A 21649-nucleotide genomic window follows, 5' to 3' on the forward strand; every position below is an offset into this window, starting at 1 on the left:
AAGGTATGGTCACATTAAGCATGTGTTTCTATTGTGCAATAGAAACATTGATGCACTGTAGTCAGAAATGGAGAATTCATTATTCTAGGGGTGAGTCATCTTTAATTTGATTATTTACACCTGTGCTTTTTCTACTGTGACAAGTCAAAATGTCTAATGTGAAAAAGGTCTACTGTGTAAGTTAAGTAATTATTTAAGTAACTCCACACCTGTGAAATCAGCTGCTCAAACCTGTGGCAGAGAAAACCTTCACAATAAAAGCCTCCAACTGAGAGCTCCTAAGTGAAATGTTCCATCTAGTCTGGACAGATGATGTGATGGGGATTAAGAGAGTGGCATATTTTGGCTCATTTGGGGGTGTTAAAGCTTACATTGCCACTGAAATGCCAGTGTTTTTACAATTTTCTTTTTTTGTTTGTTTTATTTTGACACCCGTATTGTATTGAAAGGGTTACTATAGGATTCCACCTCTTAATACATTGGGATTTTAGAACTTTAGTCCACATAGTATTTGTTCCATCTAATAAAGTTCCCATACTTTGTAAATCCATATTTTGTATGAGAGAGGATCATGTTTCGACCATATAATTGTAATACACTTAATGATGGCCACAAGTAGGATTTGTTAAAAAATGGGTTTAAGCCTTTCCTTCGGAACTTTCTGGAATCATACCTAGAAGGACAACCTTTGGATATTTGGGAATATCATGATGGAAAACATCTTTAAGGGCATTATTTTGTTTTTGTCATTGATCAGGCCTGCCTACGGTGGTCGAGATTGCCCTGGCTCTGCTTTTGACTACCAGATGTGCAACACAGAGGAGTGTGCTGGCTCTTACGAGGACTTCCGTGCTCAGCAGTGCATCCAGAGGAGCAACAAATACCACAAAAACATCAAGCACACCTGGCTACCGTATGAGCACCCAGATGGTAAGTCTGTAAAGAGCGAAGCAAAGTTCGCTCTCTCTTTCAGAGGTTAGCTTAAACGTTTCTTGCAAAGCAACAAGTGGACAGATGATATTTGCAGGAGGCTGATGTCTTTATCAGATTCTGATGATACTTGGAGGAAACAAGGTGTGTGTGGGTGTGTGTGTTTTTGTGTTTTCAGAGGCCCGTAAGTGTGAGCTGAGCTGTAAGTCAAAGGAAACAGGAGAGGTGGTGTTCATGAACCAGGTGATGCATGATGGGACCCGCTGCAGCTACTCAGACCCCTTCAGCGTGTGCGCTCGCGGAGAGTGTCTGGTATGTCACAACTAAAACTATGTGCACTCACAAACAGAAACCTCGGCACATTATAAGATTTTAAATATTCTACTTGAAAAATAATTTTAATTTTAATTTTAATATCATATATCTCTCTGCAGATTTTCTTTCATTTTGTAAATGTCAATGACCAAAAAACATGTCAAAATGTTGTCACAATTCAATTCAATTCAATTCAATTTATTTATATAGCGCTACTTCATAACAGAAGACAGAATCTCATTGCACTAAACACATGGTGTCGCCTTTTGCAGTCATTTTTAAGTTTTACGCCAGAGGTCAGCATCCTTGTGCAGCCAAGAGAAATATGTAATAATAAATATCCCCTGACAAGGAGCTGAGTTTGGAAATGCCATTTCCCCATAGTGCCTTGACCTTTACTAGAGTGTATTTTGCTGACGGAAATAGTGCCCTTAGAAGGAGTTACACAGATATTTGATGACTGTAAATGATTGTGAAGGAAATACTGCACACCTCTGCACTCTGCTCTAACACAAACACATTATTTTGTCTCAATATTCACCTTGGACATAAAGTTGAGGCATTTCTTGTTGCAGGCCAGCTGCTCAGTGTTTTGGCTACATTCTTGTTATGTCTGGGTGTGTTTCCAATATGCAGCATCATCATCAGGCTCCGAACCAGATGTGTGCAACGTTTTCCCATGGCATAATTTTCCCAGTGGAGTAATCTCAGTCTGTATAAAAGTCAGGCGCAGCATCGCACTGATTTGATTTTTTCTTCCACCTCACAGCATGTAGGCTGCGACAAGGAGGTTGGCTCTTACAAACAAGAGGACAAATGTGGAGTGTGTGAGGGGGACAACTCCCACTGTCGCACCGTGAAGCTGACGCTCACCAAGACGCCCAAAAAGAACGGTAATTATCAACTATGTGGAGATGCCGGTGCTAAAATCAGCTTCAGATGAGTCGTTATATGACATGCTGTCATCATTTAAGCTCAAAATCAATCATCCAGAGGCCTTAAACATTCCCAGTCTTCTATGTTTGACCACAGACCGTATCCCACAGTATCATCAAACAAAGCACAGAACTTTCTGCCTTGATTTGGAAATAATTGGCTGCTGTTACCGCCCAGATTACGTTCCCGCTGTTTAAGGCTCCCAGCTGTACCATGCTGTGTCTCTTTGTCTTGTTAGGAATGCTGAAAATGTTCGACATTCCAATAGGAGCCCGCCACATTGTTATCGAAGAGAACGAGACCTCTCCTCATATAATTGGTGAGTGTGTCTCACATGCTTTTCCAACGGTGGAAATACGCGATACTATTGGTGCTAAGTTACAGAATTGGTTTGTGAATATAATTGTCTGTGTGTGTGTGTGTGTGTGTGTGTATATATAACCATGTCACATGACTGTAGTTGCTGGGTTATTTACCTTGTAAGACTAGCTGTATAATTTCACTGACTGGTCAATGGGGTCACCAAGTTCAACTTCTTTACTCATTAAAGAATAACGTGTCAGTTCAACCAAAACACACACAAAAATACAAACAGCTTTCAATTGTCCAGGTTTTGTTTTAAAAAAATTATGAGCCTCATGCAGGGACCACTGATACAAACAGATTCGTTCTAAAGTGGCATGAACGAGTGATTTAAGAAAACAATTTTATCGTACTTAATTAATTAGAAAACACTTATTTGATTTAAAGAAATTTTATACCATAATTTGAATTTAGAGTTTAAATATGTTACCAAAATCAATAAACTAAAAATAAAGTAAGAAAAGTATTGCAAATTTATGTACACTATATCAGTGTGATGGGCATTGTGGCATATTTTTTAGTATTTAACTGTACGTTTCCTTCTTTATTTCTGTCACAGTGCGGTGCTACTCACATCGTTGGCAGCTGTACTATTACTATTTTCTAATTGGGGCCCCAAATAAAACTATTCTGTTTTCCGCTGATTTCTGACAGCAGGACTTCAATCTCTGTGGTGTGAAAATCTTTTCACTCTTGGGTAACATTTTTGTGAATGAAACAAAACATGCAACGAGTCATGAACAGGTGGCATTTATGTTTACATACACAAGTCTCTTATGTGATCCAGAAATGACGAATAACTTCTAGAGATCTGGTGTGCTGTGAGATCTGAACACCTGCAACAATGACTTGTCCCACACTCCACCAAAATTTATGGATGAAATCTTTCTCTCAGTTGTGCAGGAGTAAATAAAGACTTAACACATTAACCACAATTACCTACAAACATGTATGGATAAATATAATAACAAAATGTAATTATACAAATACAAAAAGCAGCTGGTGAACATGCAGCTAAACATGAAAATTAGTTAATTAGTAGATGCAATTCTGCAGAGCCATCACATAAATAATAAGGTAAAATCTCAAAATAAATGTCATCAAATTCACATTTTCCTTGACTTCTGTACAGACAACCACAGGGTGAACACATTAAAGTAAAACCACACTAGATGCTTTTTTATGTATATTGATAATTAACATACGGTACGTGTAGCCAGAAGGGATTCCCCCTGTGGTGTGTGATGTTACACAGCTTTTTCTGTTTTACGCAGAAATGTTTTCAAAATCACCCTTCTATCCAGATTAGTGCAAGGAAAGGTTTCTGTTGAGAAAAAGTCAGTCATCGCCTGTGTTTTTCATCTGAACCTGACACTTCTCATGCTGTAGTTGTGAAGCGAAGAATTCACAATTATTTGTCCCTGAAGCTGAAAGAGAAATCAATTAGCATGGTGTGCTGTGTCTTATATTCCATTCGCTTAATTGTCAAACATAAATCATCAATGTGAGAACCTTTTTTTAACAAGGAACACTAGAAAGACAAAAATAATCAATTGTTTTCTGGAGAAGCTGAAGTCTATTTTATTTCTCACACAGCAGATGTTGTTTTCTCATTTAAGCTGCTAATGGCTTTCAATTTGAGCTGAATGTAGCTGAGTAGGTGGAACACGATGTGTATATCTGTATGCAGAGCAAAAGCAGTGTGTCAGAAATAATGAGACCGGAGCTCTAAAATGTCTTCAGGTGTGAGACAGAGTGACAGACTCGTATTTTTCAGCTTACAGTAGCTCTCTGTGCGACTGCCGTGAGTAAGTCAGGCTCACTGTGGCATTCAGCCAAACCCTCCCTCTCCTCTTTTCTCCTCTCCTTTTCTCTCTGGCTTTTATTACCTCATGGGAAGAAGAGATGACACACAACTTGGAGAAATGACTATTGGCTAACCACAACACCAAACATCTGAAAATACATACTGACACATTCCCTGCTTAAAGGAAAATCTCGGAGTTGTTTGACATGGGAGGGTTGAACCCGAATTTCTGTTCAATTTTTAAGATTTTTAATGAATGAAACTAAAAACTACATGATGTGCACACACTCTTTTCCCCCATACATGCATAAAAAACTTTTTTCCTCATCACTGACAGCTGTGAAGAATCAAGTTACTGGAAACTTCATACTGAATGCAAAAAGTGAAGACTCTGAATCAAAGACCTTCATCGAAAATGGTTTACAGTGGGAGTATTCCATCGATGGTGAGAAGGAGACCCTGAAAACAGCTGGTCCTCTGCATGAAGGCATTGTAGTGCTGGTGAGTGGAACTGAATCATCACTTTTGACTTTGCTTTTGTCACTGTTTTTCTAATAAACTTTCTTCACCTCGTTGCAGATCATTCCCCAGGAAGAAGACGCAAAGATCAGCTTGACATATAAGTATATCATACATGAGGACCTATTACCGCTTATTACCAACAACAATGTTCTTCTGGCTGAACTTGACACCTATGAGTGGGCACTGAAGAGCTGGTCTCAGTGCTCCAAACCTTGCGGGGGAGGTCAGTGAGTGTATAAATAAGCAATTAAAGCTACAAGTCGTAGCTTGATGTGTGTTCATGCAACAGCAAAGATGAATCTCGTCTGGTGTTTGTGAAGTTCACTTTCACCATGCAGTTGTTGGTCTACAGTTAAAAAATTACTGACTGACTGGCAATGTGAATGCTTGAAATGATTGGTCAATTAATCTTAGTCGATTCATAGAAAATGGATTGACAGCAGTTTTGATAATCATTTATGCCAAATGATGTGTGAACATTTGCTTCTTTTCTCTGTTTTTAGTTGTTATAAATCAAAATGTCTTCAGATTTTTGGATTTATTTATTTATTTTTATTTAAAAACCCAAATTAAAATCCCTTTGAACTCTAGGAACTTGAAATGTTTTTTTTGTTTGTTTTTTTTTTTTACAATTTTCTTACGTATTATAAACTAAACAATGAAACGATGAATTGAATAATAAAGAGATTAATCAATAAAACAATCATTAGTTGTAGCCCTATTGTAGAGTATGGAGAGCGCAACGCGATATATCTATATCTATATATATGTGTGTGTGTGTGTGTGTGTGTGTGTGTGTGTTAAAAACATTTGGATTTCAGATTTGTATATTTAACTATTCTTATATATCTGTATGACCTTGCTGGAAGAATAAGTATGTACACTTTTCCATCCTTCAGGCATACAGTACACAAAATATGGATGCAGGAGGAAGAGTGACAGCCGTTTGGTTCATCGTAACTTTTGTGAAACCAGCAAAAAGCCCAAACCCATCCGCAAACGCTGCAATGTCCAAGAATGCAGCCAGCCCACGTAAGTGACCTCTAACTATAGATGGTACATTTATATTTCAATAACTAGTGAAGCATTAAAAGTAATAATGACTTAATCTCCATATGTCCACCCTGATATGATTTATACTAATTTAGAGGGAATATACGTGCTATTCTTGACTAGCGGAGAAAAATAATGAAATTGACGTGACATGGAAACACAGAGCCTGCTGTGCTGACAGGTGGGTGGTGGAAGAGTGGAGTCCCTGCAGTAAGACCTGCGGGAAGCTCGGTTACCACACCAGGGTGGTGCAGTGCATGCAGGAGCTCCACAATGGCACCAACAGGCCCGTCCACAGCAAACACTGCACCGAGGATCGTCCGGAGACCAGGAGAGCCTGTAACCATACCACATGCCCTGCCCAGTGGAGGACAGGGGCGTGGTCTCAGGTGAGTGAGGAGGTCTGGAGGACAGCCAGCTACATCAGCTGTTCTTAAGATCAAACTTAGCCTAGTTGTAACGTAAGTGTTTACTGAGTGGAGATTTAAGCATCACTGAATTAAAGCCAATTGCACCACACACTAATTCTTACGCAGCCATTAGTTACTAAATATTTACACCTACTAAGTCCTGCGTAACTGTTGCGTAGCTAACTGTACTAGCTAACTTACAGACCTAATGCTAATGTTATCTTGCTAATATACAGTATATGACTAATTTAGATTGAGGAGTAAATGAGGTATGATCGACATATCTGAACTGACACTTGGTTTAAATTCTGTTTTATAATGATGTAAACTGGGAAAACTTTACATCACATGTCACAATAACGATGGTCAGGTTAGCTTAGCATTAATCAGCTATTTCCCTCGCACTCTTAGCTACATGAATACTACTAACATTGAAACACACAGATTTCTCCATGTATTCATATGTGATTACAGCAAAGTCATACTCACATTTACATTTACATAGGACTGGCACTTAGTTTAATATATCTCTTGCCTCCCTAAAACTGTTGTTTTTGGTAGTCATGTTACAGCTCAGTTAGTCGTTTGAAACTTGCTAGTACCTACTAAGAACTAAGACTAAGTGATGGATTTACGAATAGCTGGTGCAACCAAATCCTGATCTTAAATTCAGTACTAACTTCGTACAAGAGTGGTAAAGTAACACCTTTAAATGTTATGTTGATTTACCTTGGTACATGAAGGGATAATTATCTTTGTGAATGTTGTGTATTATTGAAAACAAGAAATAAACTGAAGAATTAGCAGGCATTTATTTTGAATTTTAAAAAACAGAATATCCCTTTTTGCATAGGGACATTTGGGTACAAAAGTCAGAGTGAATATCAATTTAAACTGATCTGTTTCTTATAAAAAATAATCCAGGTCCTTTTAAGTGAATACTTATGCCAAGTACTGTATATACTAAGTCATAAAAATATAGAAGGATGGTAACACTTTATTTGAATGGGTGTGCATATTCTAGCATAACATCAAATCTGACATAAACATGAATTAAACAAAAGGACTGTTGTCGTAATAAAGTCACTTTGAGGGCCAACCTGACTCTGCTCACGGGGCCACGGGGCCGTTGTTTAGTTGACATATGCTGTCGTAAAGATGACATGGCAATCTAAATTCTCAAACACAAATGAACAGTTTGGATGCATGTGTCAAGATTAAATTGTTGTATGTGGTAGATCCTCACCGTGGTTGTCAAGAGCAGTGACTTAATAAATATATAAGTTAATAAGTTTCCTATAGCTTTAACATGTTTATTTTTATGTATATGTGTGTGTGTGTGTGTGTGTGTGTGTGTTGGTGGTGTGGCAGTGTTCGGTGACTTGTGGTGAAGGGATTCAGCAAAGGCAGGTGGTTTGCAAGGCCAGCGACAACACCATCGGAGAATGTGAGGGCGAGAAGCCGGAAACAGTCCTCATTTGCAAACTCAGTTCTTGTCCAGGTGAGATCCACATACATGTAATTAGGGAACAATATTCACCAATTTACCAGTTCTGCTGCCTGTCTTAGATACTGTTAGAAAAACTGCCTAGTGCCATCATGCACATTTCGTCATAACCCTCTGGCAGTATGATTTAAGCAAGGCCAATAAGAATACTTCACATATTATATAATGTTTTTCTCAGAATTGAGCAGGTACCAACAGTTAGAATTACAAATTTAACACAAGTCCACAATGAAACAATCACCTTACTTACGTCAGTTCTGTCAAATTGGCGTAACAGGCCCAAATTGTAGGCCAAAACCTTTCTCATCACCCCGACTTGCCATTTACACAAATATTGAATACATTTTTCTGTTTGTATAATAAATCAAAGGACAAAGAACCGTCTGAACACCTAAAGGAAACTGTCTGAACTGAAAGATATTTCACCTTCTGTGTCAAAACCTCTGCACTGATGCCCTTCTGCAGCTTGTCTCATGTTGCTTTCTCTTCAAAGAGGTGGAAGCCACCAATTTTTTCTGTTTCCCTGCATAGTCAGTGAGTGGAAAATGGAGTGGGTTTTTTTTGTCAAAAACATGAAGAAGTCCAGGTTGTGCCCTGCGTTCTGTAAATAGCAACAAGCTTTATTACAGGTTTCTAACAACACGGCTGTGTTTTCTTACAGTAGAAAGAGGTTGTCAAGAGCTTTTCTTGGGTCTCGTGGTTGCTGTTTAACGTTTTATTTAGGAATATTTTTTAGCCTAATTTTGTCCTCCACTCCAGGACAGCCAGTGTCGTCTCTTGCCATTGAAACAATGGAAAACGCTACAATAAAAGACGAAGCTGTACACCAAAGGGCTCCTGAAAACCCTGTCCACAAAATCTCTTCAAGTAAGTCAATATGTAATTTGTTTCAGAAATCAGTCACATTGATCTAAACATAAACATCTACAGTAGAAGAGTTTTTTGGTTCAAATCTTGCGCTTAATGATGTCCTCTCTCCTGTTATTACTAGATGAACCGTGTCTGGGGGATAAATCGATTTTCTGTCAAATGGAGGTTCTTGCCCGTTATTGTTCCATCCCTGGATATAATAAGCTTTGTTGTGAGTCTTGCAACAAGAAAGAAAGCCTTGCCACATATGCTCCTGACTTCCAAAACACCCCAGTGGCCTCATTTGAACCTGAGACCTCCGCTTCTTCTCACCCTGCATCACCCAAGACTCCTCTACCCACTACGACCCAGAACCCGCCTCAAACCACTAAAGCCATCAGCAGACGGCTTCGCTCCACTGCCCTGGTGCCGACCACCACGGCCACTGCCGAAGCCTCGCCATCCACGGGTGCTGCTCTGCCCCAGGGTCCCACCAGCGACTCCTTCCTCACAGCTGGGAAGGGAGACTCACACCCGGGGCCTCTTCTACCTCCAGGGCCGGCACGGCCCACAGCAGACTCCAGTGGAGGTGCCTCTAAAGAGCACAGTCCAAACAGCACTTTAGGCCCAGTCGCTGCCAGGTCAAGAAGGGACAATTTAGGATCCGAGAGGGACTCGAGTCACAGAACCCTGTCAGCTCAGAAATGAACAGTGAGCGATGTTGTGAACGTGCTGCTCAGTGAGACGGTCTCATACATCAGCTCATCCAATGCAGCATCTGATAGACTCGCAGACTTGCTGCAGATATTTTCTTTCTTTTTTACAAAGATTTTTTTTTTTCATGCCAGTGAACTTAGACCAGACCAGTGATGGTTACCTCATCAAAACTCCAGAGTGATCTGTGTGCAGTGTGGCTCTGCCCTCTGTGCTTCAAATATGAAACGGAAGAAAAAAAAGTTGTCAGGTGCTGTAAACTGAAACGACTACAAGACGTGTTCAAAATGTGATGACTGCATTGCTACATTCATGTTTTTATCTGTGTACAGTTGTGTAAGCCTGTTTTTTCAAGTGCATTAGAACTACTATTGAACTTGTATTGTGAACATGTGAGGAGAGGTCAAAGGCCATGGTTTTGGAGGTGCATGTGTCAGCTATGGAGACTAGAGTGTGCCACCATAATAATTATAGACCCTGCCAGTGTTCACTTATAATCAATTAATATGTTGCTAAATTAAAAAAATATCTATTAAATTTGAATGATGCACTGAATAATGCAAAGTAAATTTGCGGATTCATAATTTTAATTTCTTATTCTGTTTTAAGAATTAATAGAATTTTAAAATAGAATAGCAAATAATCTTATTCGCTTCCTTGCGAAGATCGATGCCACTCTCATATCTCTGTGCAAATATGAAGCTAGAGCCAGGAGGCTGTTAGCTTAGCATACAGACTGGAAACAGGCAGAAACAGTTAGCATGGCTCTGTTCAAAGTAAAAAAAATGCACTTACCAGCGCCTCTAAAGCTCACTAATTATAGCATGTTGTATCTTGTTTGTTTAATCTATATACAAACATATTTAAAAACAGTTTTTGGTTTTAGGGAGTTATGTGCTGTAACTATTTCTTGAGGAACAGTTGGGTGCAGTGACTTCCTGGAGTCTTGTCGTCACCAAGAAATAGCTATTGCTCCTAAAACCAAAATGTTTAGGGTTTTTTTTGTTAACAACTTTTAGGTGTCGATAGACGTATTCCTTCACTTTGGACAGAGACAGGTCAGCTATTTCCCCTTGTTTCCAGTCTTTATGCTTAGCTAAGCTAATTGCTTCCTAACTCCAGCTTCATGTTTACAATACAGACATGAGAGTGGTATTAATCTTATCATCTAATTCTCAGCAAAAAAAAAAGCAAATAAGCATATTTCCCAAAATGTAAAAATTGTCTTTTTATTGATAATTTTTACTTTTTATCTTTTTACTTAGATTTGTTTATTTATCATTCAAATGTAAATGTAATCAATCTATTCATTATAGTGTAAGGTAAGATAGGTAAAATGTATCTTACTGATTATAATAAAACATCTGTTAAGTCTATAATAATTTCAGTGGCACACTCTATAGTCATCACTTCTGGCAGGGAGCTTCCTGGCCTCTCTGTCCCCGGTGCTCTTTTTTTGTTGTCCGTTCCCAAATCCATCGTACTGGTGATTATCCTCACTGGTAAAAAATCATGACTGTTTGTAAGCCAATCCCACTGTAGCATGCCCTCTGTCTGCCTTTGTGGAAGTCAGTCAAAAAAATTTAGGAAAAAACTCATGTTATTTTTTGAAACTGATGTTTTTCAGATAATAATGTATATAGTGTAAATTTTAAGTGATGAAAAGAAATTGACAACCAGGATTAGAACGGAAAGTATGTTGCAATTTGAAAATATAGGCGATGATGTAAGTCTACAGACTGTGGTTGGTCATACTGTTACACCATTCCTGCAATGCAGTTCATAACATCATTATGTTTATTGTATAGTTCTTGTATATACGTATGTGAATGAAAGCTTTAAATGTTAATATTTATTGAATTTTTAAGTGATATGGTGAACAAAGTAAAACACATTTGAAAGAACAGAAATTCTTGTTATTTCACATTCCTCCATTTAACCTCCATTTACAGTTGTTATATGTAGCTTTGAGATGTTTCTTACTTGGCTATTAATGTGGTATTCAAAATATGTTTAGAGTGTAATGGATGAAAATTCAAGCACTTTATTTATTTTGTCCTGTCATATTGTATGCAGGGACTCAGACTATGCAGTTAGTCATGTGTCAACAAACAAGCGATGAGTCCTAATCAGGAAATCTTAATGAGGTCTGAGTGGCACACTGACATTAATTCCTATTATAAACCAGCTTCCTTCTGCCAGGCTGGCACTTAGTTGCTGATACTGGTCTCTGCCAGCTCTTCTATGCAGAGTGTTGGAGCTGAGCGTCTCCTCCAGGCAGCTCAGCTGCTCTCGCTGAAAGGGCAGCGTTCTGTCGAGCAACCAGGCTGTCACCGTACCTTTGTCTCCCAGTCTTCTCCTGTGATTGATGACAGAGTGCCACTGCGGTGTGGGTGTCACACAGTCAGCCTAGAGTGGCGCTCGCTGTGAGACGTCTGCGGAGATGTCTGGTAAAATCCAACTGTGCTCGGGGCAAAGCTTGATTGACAATGGACTTTGGCAGCCAGCCCTGAGAACAACATTATGTTTGTTAAACACCTGAATTTTATTTTGGTATCAGCTAGCTAGCCTGCTACTTAACAATAAATATGTTCTGTTCATATGCAAATATGGTTCACTGTATGAAAATATGCATGTAAGTCTTCAGCAAATTAGCATTAGCATTAGTATTATTTTCATTTTCATAATCCACATTTTAAAATGATAATAATGCAGTACTACAAACAAAACAGATGAAAATGAAGTAAAAAAAAAATATTTCAGTAAGAAAAATGGTAGTTTCACAAAACAATATTAACTGAAGCTCCACTTACTAGTATTTTCCCAAGCTTTCAACCACATCTAATGGTCAGCGAATGGAGTTTGCTTAGTTGTCACTCATTGTTGTTAGTTTGACACCTGAGCAAACTCCATCAGCTGAGGAGGACTGTGAGCTGCAGTTGACAGCACCAGAAAAAGCTAAGTAAGTGGACTAAGTGGATTAAGTTTAATTTTGTATTCACTTCCATAACTATAGGGGACTCAAAAGAGACAGATTTTAAAATGGTCAAAATCGAAGCAGCAGAGGCAGAGATATCCTGAATTTTAGTGCCTCATTTAAAATACGCTGGATCCTACATTGCAACTTGATAGTGTCTTTCATTAGAACCTCCCTGCCTACTAAGATCCCACTTAAAATTCCACACCTCCAGTTTGTAATGCAGACTTTCTGGTAAAAATATAAAGTCTCAAGCCCAAGCTGAGATAACCCTGATGACATCACTATGACATAATCAGGGTTAGTTTTTTCAAATTTTGGAGAGCTCCCTCCAGAGCCACAGAAGACATTATACACGTGTTTTCACAGGCTAGAGTAGAAAAATAAAAGCTATACTCCACTTAGCATTTATGATAATACATCAGTAAGAGTATACTATATTTATACATACATATTTACCCATATACTGTACTCATCATGCACAATTTCTATGCAGTTTCCTGTCAAATGAAGCTTTAAAGTACCCCTCCTCTTAAAATGTGCTTTTCTAATGTTTAAGTCCCCCAAAAAGGCAGGAACTTGACTTTACTGACTTGTATCTGTGCAAAGTTTGTCACTAGAGAAGTGTTTTCACCTCTTCCTCTACTGAAGGGGGAGATGTCTGTACACTTTCCTAAATCTGTCAAATGGACTCTGGGCTAGCTAGATTTGGGACGTCACAAATTTGAAAGCCACCGGCAAAGTAACCTGAAACCTCCAGCACAGAGCGGAGTTGTCAGTACAGAGAGCGAGAGTTTGCACTAAGTTAGCGAATACAGCAAATATGGTAGAGCGGGCAGTTTTTGGATGTACCGCACCGCTCTCTCACCATGGATGTATGTCTCTCACCCACATCCATACTCTCACCGGCACTGGTCAACCTAACCTAAGCGGTGGTGGGTGGGGCATTCATACATCCAGAATTTTACAACGAGGGAGAAAGAGTAGATGTGCTTCCAGCCCCTTTTCAGAGTTTTGATTTTATTTTTGCTTTTTATGTGGGATAACCATGTTAAACAAAATATTAATCATGGCAGAGTATTTTTACATACTTTACAACGTGTCTGGAGGGGAACTTTAACTAGGCCATCTCCTGTAAGTCATGTGAATCCACTTAATACCAGTTACATCTAGCTCCACATTCCTCACTTGCCATGCTGCTACTGATTGATTATGCTGTTTACTCCCTACACCACCCCCAGCCTCCTCCTTCTTTTTTCTGTAGATACTCCTTATCTCATAATTGTGTATTCCATATCACAGTGATTTGTGTGTGCTGGGTTCTGTGCTGTTAATCCTGGGAGAATGTGAACAATGCCCTCTATATTTACCAAGAACATCTTAAAGAGCAGATCCACAGGCATTTCTACAGTGATAACTCCACAATCCTTGTCCCCTGACTGAAACCTGCACATCATTTAAGCATTATTAATTTACTCACATACATGGATTGTATGTGGTATTATTTTGTTTTTGAGTTGTTGAGAAAATTACCAATATAAGAAGCTCACTGCTCAACAGATAAAAGCCTGGCAGAAGTGCTGGAGCTTAGACGTAAGAGGAAAAGCACGTGCACACTCCCATCTGTGCTATATTCATTTACATTTATTTATTTAAATGCAATAAATGAACATTTCACACATTGGAGTCTGAAGATGCTTTTCCTATTATCATTCACAAAATGGAAAATACGAATAATAATATGAATTTACCTTTACGTCCATATTAAGAAGCCATGTGAAGCGGCTTTTTCTTGTATCCTCGTCCAGAGCCTGAATGATGATGCAGGTTGGTCCATCCTCGGCTCTGTAAACATGCAAATAAACGTATTCATTTTCAGCCAAGGTTTATTATGGATTATGTGCTCGGCCATTATGTATTTTTTATTTCTAAACTAGAACATTCACAAACTGCTCTCATCTTTCTTGTGTTTATCAATGTATAGAAATTTATTCAGATTTACTAGGCCCTAATGTCATATACATCATTGCTAGCAGCATGACTGCTCTTGGGCAGTGGTGGAAAGTAACTTACCGAAGTACTGTACTTAAGTTAAATTTTGACCACTACATTTCAGAGGCAAACATTGTACTTTTTACTCAAGTTAGTTACTAGTTACTTTGCAAATTCATAATTGATTCATCACATACAAAATATAATCAACAAATAAATTATCAAATACACTGAATTAAAATAAATGAAGTTAATTGAATTACATTAAATTTAATAAATTGAATTAAATTAGATTACATTTAATCAATTAAATTAAATGAATGACATTAAATTATATTAAATCAAATAAATAAATTACAAATTAATTACATTGAATTTCATTCAAATAAAATAATTTAATTTAATTTAGTTAAAATAACTGAATTGAATTTGATTAAATAAACTAAAAATAAATGCAATTACATTAAATTAATAGGATTAAATTACACTAAATCAAATACTTAAAATAAATCAACTGAATTAAGTTAACTCAAATACATAGAATTAAGTCAAATAAATTTAATTTAATTAATTTAACTAAAATAATTAAATTAAATCAAATCAATTTAATTACCTCAACTTAAATTGAAATAAATGAACTCAGATAAATTAAACTAAATCAAATTCAATTCAAACTATTCAATTGAATTAATTAAATTAAAAGATAAAATTAAATAAAACATTAAACAATACATAGGTGTATGAAAAGGATTTAAAAATTAAATTATGAATGAATTGTAGTTAAATTTAAACATGACATTAAATAAATTAAATTGTCATGAAATTTGGTACAGACATTCAATCCCCCTAAGGATGAATTCTAATGACCTTGGTGATCCCTCAACATTTCCTTATCTAGCGCCTCACAGAACTGCAAGCATGGCTGTAGACTCTTAGTCTTGTTTAAAAACTGCAGAAATTTGGAACATTTACTTGGCCAAATGCTTTTATCTCACACATGAGATATGACTGCAGACATTTAAGGCCACTGATTAGCCAGTGCTGAACACGTTACCACAGAACAAATTACAATGTCACAATGTCACAAATCACAACACTCCACTGGATTGGTTTTTCTGTAGAGTCAAACATGTTTTTCCATTTTGTTCTGACATCTTACTGCCTGGAGAACTGAGATTACTCTACTCAGACGCTGTAGCTATATTATGAGAGAAAGTTTAATGAAGCAGTTGAATATAGTTTAACACATGGTGATTAATGCCTAGTTGAAACAGTGCCTGATCTGCACATGATTCTACCTCACAAAGCCTGACTGAGGTGGGAAGGACTCTAGGTGAATCGCTGCTCCTCCAAGATAAACGCTGGACTTTTCTTTGCAACTGTGTCTGACACTCAGGAAATCCCTTTGGCCAATCAGATTTCCTGCTGTCTCGGCTGAAACCTCGTGAGTGACAATCGTTTCGGGTCCAACATGTTTCAGAACCTGCAACACAAGAGCACAAAAATCAAATGTAGTTTGCAAAATATTATGTGGACTGCAGCACTGACCTGCAATTTAATATGTAATGAAAGGTCTAGCAATGTGAGAATCCATTTCTTATTGCAAACAAATAGCATGACTTCAATGAATTAAGGCTATAAACAGAAATGTGCAGACAACTAGATCTTCATAAAGTAAAAAAGTTTTAACTGAAATATAGTTTGGAAAAAATAGAGAAATCCTCTAAACCCAGGCTGCTTAAATATGTGCAACACAAGGTATTTTTATGGGTAGTTTGACAGGTGATGACAAAGCCGATCAACAGCAGCCTCAGGTGAGTTGTGAAAGGTCAGCAGCTCACATTGATATGTTGTATGCTCGGGTTCCACTGGTGCATCTCCTCCACTCTGACAAACAGGATGTTGTAGAGCTCGTCCACGCTGGCCTCCAGGACCGTCTCCAGCCTGAAGACCTTCCTGGCCCCCGGCATCACTTTGCTACAGATCACATCCCCGTTGCTCTGAAAAGGACCAACAAACAAGCAGACATATTCAGTATGATCACAATAAACACAATGGTTATTTAGGTTCAGCTTATTTCAGAGCATGGAAATTGGAGACAAATTAACTTTGGAGAAGTTTCATGGCTTTAATCAATCAAGTCAGGATGGCACTTAAATCAGTCAGAAGTTACCTCTGTGATCTCAACCTTCCATCCTTGTTTGTCTTCCAACATACTGAGAGCCTTCCTCATTGCTTCTTGGCCTTGTTGTACATAGAACAGCTGATCTTCTTTCAAAGGCACAGGCGTTACATCTTCAGGTTTGGGCTCTGCAAAAGATTCTTCTTAGTAATCTTTCGACAACCACACTAACTAAAAAATGTTATGAAACCAACAGATTTATATATTTTACCATTATATTTTAATCCAGCATGTGTTCTCATGTGATGTTGGATCTGTCCCCATGTCTGCAGGTGTGTGATCTCCTGGCCTATCACTGCCACAGCTGTGCGTTGAAGTCCTGCATGATTGAACAGTTAAGATATGCAACAGAAAAATACAAGCTCAGTACTCTTACCCAGAATGCAGCATTTGCATGAAAAGGAATAAAGAGAAACCCCCTTCCTCAGATTAATAAGAGTGTTTACCTGCCATACTCCTCAGATGTGGGTATGAGATTCCACAACAGAGCTTCACAACAGCCGGCAGCATATTGTCTGTCTTCGGCAGTGACAGCAAAGTAAGAGAGTGTGTCTCTGGTCTTATATGACTTGTGAAGGACGCTCCACTGAGATAAGAGCCAGAGAAGAAGATAGGATCTGTTCTAAATTCTGTTCTGAAGGACACACAACAGTTTTATTAACTAAAACACAGCAAGGCAGAGAGGAAAATCTAACAGTAAGAGCTCTGTGATTTTTATATCTAATGAGTAATAATTATCTAGTTTCTGAATTGCTCTGAATAAAGGACTATATGAAGTAGCTAATGATTAGCTACTTGAGAACAGAATGCTATAAAGATCAATATAGTATATAATTCTTGTAAATGCGCATAATGACACTTACTTTCTGAAACGCCTCAAGTAAAGTGATGCATGATACTTTGTAACTAGGAATGCATCATCACACGATTACTTTAATTACAATTTTTTTTCTGTCATCCAAACATGTTTATATATCAAATAGTATGAAAATTTGTCAAAAATGTGTTGAATGAATGACAAAAACTATTAAAGTCAAAATAACTTTTGTGATGTTAGAAGCATGCATATTTTATAGATGAATCCCGGTTGAGGGCAGAAATAAACAAGCCACCATTACTGAAAATTATTTGACCATTATTATACACCATTATTTGAAAATATATTACTTATTACTTCTACCCCACTACATCTCAGAGGGAAATATTGTACTTTTTACTTCACTACATTCATTTAAATGCTATAGTTACTTTGATTTTACATACATAACATATGATCAACTTATTAAATATAATGCTTTGTCATAGATTAAAGGCCCCACATACCCTCACAGGTGTTTTCAGTGTGTTGCTGCTTAGACATACTTAGGCTGGAGTTGTGCAAAGCTATGCTGGGATTTATGTGAGGTCATCATGTACTTATAAGAATGATAAAGTTGTAATCTGACAAGAGAGCCCCTGAAGTTTTGAAAAAAAAATGTTTTATTGTATTGCACACGATAATAACGTGTGTACAAATTATTATCTTGTGTGCATATGATAAATGAAATATATAAGCTTTCAGGATGCTGAAGGCTCCACAATTTAACACTCTGAAAGGGGCCATTTTGCATAGTGAGTACTTTTGCTTTTAAAACACAGGGTGTTGGTAACTGTGGTATTGTTACTTTTACTCAAGTAAAGTATCTGAAGACCTTCTCCACCACTGACTGTAAGCACTATCTGGTTAGATGCTAAACTGCATTTTGTTGTACTAGTACTTACTGTCTGCAATGATAATAAAGTTGATTCTAATCTCTCAGTACACCTTCAAAACAAAACTGTATAAAAACCAAGAGATTCATGATAAGAGTGAAACGGGTACACGTGAAGGTGATGCTAAATCAAGAGCACAAATTATTAATTAGAGAGCATGAATTACTAAATCATGTCCACGGATTAGTTTTTTTCTCCCCTCCATGACATCTCCTGGCCTTTGTAAAAGCACACAGTCAGGCAAAAAGGAAAGCAGAGGAAATCATTATGGTCAAAATGCTAAAATTATACAGATTGTATTCAGCTGGCTGATGCAATTGAGGTGACACTTTTTACTTCAAGCCCTTTGCACTTATGGGCAGGAACCACTGCTAAAGGATGCTTGAGAGGTTGTAGGTCTCAAGAGGCCGGAGGGAATCTGAAGAAACTTCCGTTCATTTTGGTGAGAGCCCTGAACACTGATCCTGAAAGACAGCCAAGATTAGAGCCACTTTGTAAGGACAACTGTCACACTGATAAGCCAGCTGTGGATAATGTGAAAAGATGCAAATGTACCAATATTTGCACTGACAGACTGAATTATAATACACTGTACTATGATGACACATGAAGATCATTATGGGGTTTATATGACATGATGGGTTCTGCTCAACCCATGAGCAAAGGATATCTCTGCACACCAAGTAGGCCAAATGGTAATCCACTGACAGAAGGGTTGTAGACTGAGAGCATAAATGTCATGCAGGCTGCACCACTTGCACACGTGTGCCTGCATACATTTGACCCAGAGGATATAAGTAGTCAGGGGAAGGGGCTGCATGTCCTTCTGTGGAGTGAATTCCCAGGATTCATTATACTTATAGCCTTATGTTTTCTCCCCCTGGGCCAACCAGGTATGTTAGGCTAGCATCATATGCATGAGTGGCTCAGAGAGATCCGGGTAAATATTTTGGCTAGTTACCATGTCTGTCTAATAATGACCCTGGACACAAAGGTTTATCATTTAATTTGATTTAATAAATTCACGTTTTGCATCAATGTGTTTGTTTGTTCATTCATCCATCACTGAACAGACTCCTTTTCAGAATAAAGGTTAGTTACAATGTCTATGTTAAGCATGATCCAAAAACACATCGCAATGCAACATAGGTTTTTAATTTTATTTAATTCAAATCATTCACCCACCTCTAAATTGTTTGTTACCATGTTTGTTTTCCCTACACACAATCATGGTTTATCTGCTAATTGAATTTTATTCATTCATTCTTCTACACTGACTCCTTTTCATTATGGCTAGTTATCTTTGTGAATTATGACTGATAGACACAATACAGGTTTATAACTCATTTTAATTAAATTCAGTTATTCATTAATTCACTCATTCCTTTGTTTCTGTACTAATTTCCATGGTAGTGGCTGGCTACCATATTTTTGATCTTTGATCTCTAGACACAATAATTATCCTTTCAGTTAATTAAATCTCTTGACAGAGTAATCATTCATTCATTCCTCTGCGCTTTAATCTGGCTACTTACCATATCTATGTGAATTATGACACCTAGACACAATACAAGTTTATAATGTAATTCATTCATTATTTTGTATGTATTGATTTCATGGTAGTGGCTGTATACCAGGTCTGTGTGGATTATGATTCCAGTTACTATGGCTTATGTTTTAATTTAATTTCAGTAATTCATTCATTCACCCATCTCTAAACTGACTCCCTTTTCAGGGTAAACTAAGAATCTTCCATCCACCTGACTTGTACATCTTTGGAATGTGGAAAAAATAAACGGATCTACTTTCAACTCCACCCTCTCACTTTGGAGGGGCTCCACCTCTCTCTCCTCATATGATATAAGGTATATTAGTGAGGTCTCTGTGTTTGTGTGTGTGTGTGTGTGTGTGTGTGTGTGTGTGTGTGTGTGTGTATAAAATATTTGGTAGAGGGCTCAGTGCCACCCTCTCTTCTCAATGCTGCCTTGCAGAAGCGTTGCTGATAGAGCACCAGGAAACAGCTGCCTCTTATCGCCCGCAGCCAACAGGTGTCCTTGTGAGAAGGATTCATGACGTGAATGCTGAACTTCACCTGCTGACCAGGCCAGCTGACCTCAAACTGCGGTCAAGCCACCAGGGAAGAGGCATAGCAAGGACTTGTTTGCGGATAGCAAGGAGGTGTCTATGGCCTCTGAAGCCAATAAGCACATTAACGTGCTAATTATTTCTCTAATAGGCCTTCATTACAATTTGTGCATTTTGAGCACAAAATTCTGTCTCCAAAGTGTGTTTCATCCAAGAAATGCAGGTCAAGTGTCATTAATATGCACTTTGTCCATTAAGTGCTGGTCAAGTGTCACATGACTTCAAAGCTTCACCAACTGTCACAATTCTGTAAATTCAGCCCCAATGAACGATACGTCTTGTGATTTCAGACATACTGTATATTTTTCTTCCAGACAAATCCATTTTGTGCTCAAGGCAAGGCAATGTTTTTGTAGTGCAGTTCAGTTATTGGTGGTTCTAAGTGGTTTATATAACACACTAAGAATAAAACAACAGAATAAATTCCAGGAAATGAATAAAGTGCCAGACTAAGAAAAGCAATAGAAAAGTCAAGAAAATAAGATTTGCATAAAGTTTAATTCAGTAAGCAATAGCAAATAGCATTGAGGTCCAGTATGTAACATTTAGGAGGAGCTATTGGAAGTTAAGATATATACATATATAAAAGTATGTTTTCATTAGTGTATAATCACCTGAAAATAAGAATAGTTGTGTTTTCATTACCTTGGAATAAGCTGTTTTTATCTGCAGAGGGAGCGGGTCCCCTTCTACGGAAGTCGCCATGTTGCACCACCATGTTTCTACAGTAGCCCAGAATGGACAAACCAATCATTTTAGCAACAGAGAGTTGACTTTTAGTCTTTTTTTTTTTTGGTAACAATAACAAGTATTTCAGGAAATGTATTTGATTGCAGGAAAATGCAGGTATTTTCACAGGTATCATATGTTGCACAAAATACACACGTGATAAAGCATTTGTTGCCCATGTGATGACTCAGAATGAAGGGTGCATATTCATGGATGGATTGTGAGTCTCTGTAGTCATTTTGTGTCTCTTTGTGGTCATTTTTATCCTCTTTGTGGTTGTTTTGTGACTCTCTGTAGTAGTTTTGTGTCACTTTGTGGTCTTTTTGTAGTCGTTTTGTGTCTTTTTGTGTCTTTTTGTAGTCGGTTTGCAGCTCTACGACTTTTTGTGGTCATTTTGCGTCTCCTTGTGGTTGTTTTGTGTCTTTACAGTCATTTTACATTTCTTTGTGGCCATTTTGCGTCTGTT

At 37.8% G+C, this 21649-nt stretch overlaps 2 protein-coding genes across 5 annotated transcripts in view; one reads left to right on the forward strand and one right to left on the reverse strand.

Annotated features, from left to right (window-relative positions):
- LOC122867369 (A disintegrin and metalloproteinase with thrombospondin motifs 14) overlaps nucleotides 1–11316 on the forward strand; it is a 49477-nt gene extending 38161 nt beyond the window's left edge. For 2 of the 4 annotated variants that reach the window (XM_044178083.1, XM_044178084.1), the window contains exons 12-22: nucleotides 758–930; nucleotides 1109–1242; nucleotides 2015–2138; nucleotides 2420–2500; nucleotides 4689–4852; nucleotides 4931–5096; nucleotides 5773–5905; nucleotides 6090–6315; nucleotides 7708–7837; nucleotides 8603–8710; nucleotides 8835–11316. In XM_044178083.1, coding sequence (XP_044034018.1) covers nucleotides 758–930; nucleotides 1109–1242; nucleotides 2015–2138; nucleotides 2420–2500; nucleotides 4689–4852; nucleotides 4931–5096; nucleotides 5773–5905; nucleotides 6090–6315; nucleotides 7708–7837; nucleotides 8603–8710; nucleotides 8835–9400 — 2005 coding nt within the window. In that variant the 3' untranslated portion in view covers nucleotides 9401–11316. The remainder of the gene's footprint in view (nucleotides 1–757; nucleotides 931–1108; nucleotides 1243–2014; nucleotides 2139–2419; nucleotides 2501–4688; nucleotides 4853–4930; nucleotides 5097–5772; nucleotides 5906–6089; nucleotides 6316–7707; nucleotides 7838–8602; nucleotides 8711–8834) is intronic. The other 2 variants (XM_044178085.1, XM_044178086.1) reach the window with 1 other exon arrangement.
- Nucleotides 11317–11447: 131 nt separating this feature from the next.
- star2 (steroidogenic acute regulatory protein 2) lies at nucleotides 11448–21158 on the reverse strand. Its single transcript, XM_044178087.1, has 8 exons — nucleotides 21100–21158; nucleotides 17004–17143; nucleotides 16769–16876; nucleotides 16549–16685; nucleotides 16217–16375; nucleotides 15674–15858; nucleotides 14135–14228; nucleotides 11448–11915 (listed from the first exon to the last, which is right to left on the reverse strand). The coding sequence occupies exons 2-8, from the start codon at nucleotides 17065–17067 to the stop codon at nucleotides 11811–11813; spliced, it is 852 nt and encodes a 283-aa protein (XP_044034022.1). The 5' UTR covers nucleotides 17068–17143; nucleotides 21100–21158; the 3' UTR covers nucleotides 11448–11810.
- Nucleotides 21159–21649: the final 491 nt, after the last annotated feature.

Source organism: Siniperca chuatsi, linkage group LG20 (assembly GCF_020085105.1).
Source record: "Siniperca chuatsi isolate FFG_IHB_CAS linkage group LG20, ASM2008510v1, whole genome shotgun sequence".
NCBI classification, from domain to species: domain Eukaryota; kingdom Metazoa; phylum Chordata; class Actinopteri; order Centrarchiformes; family Sinipercidae; genus Siniperca; species Siniperca chuatsi.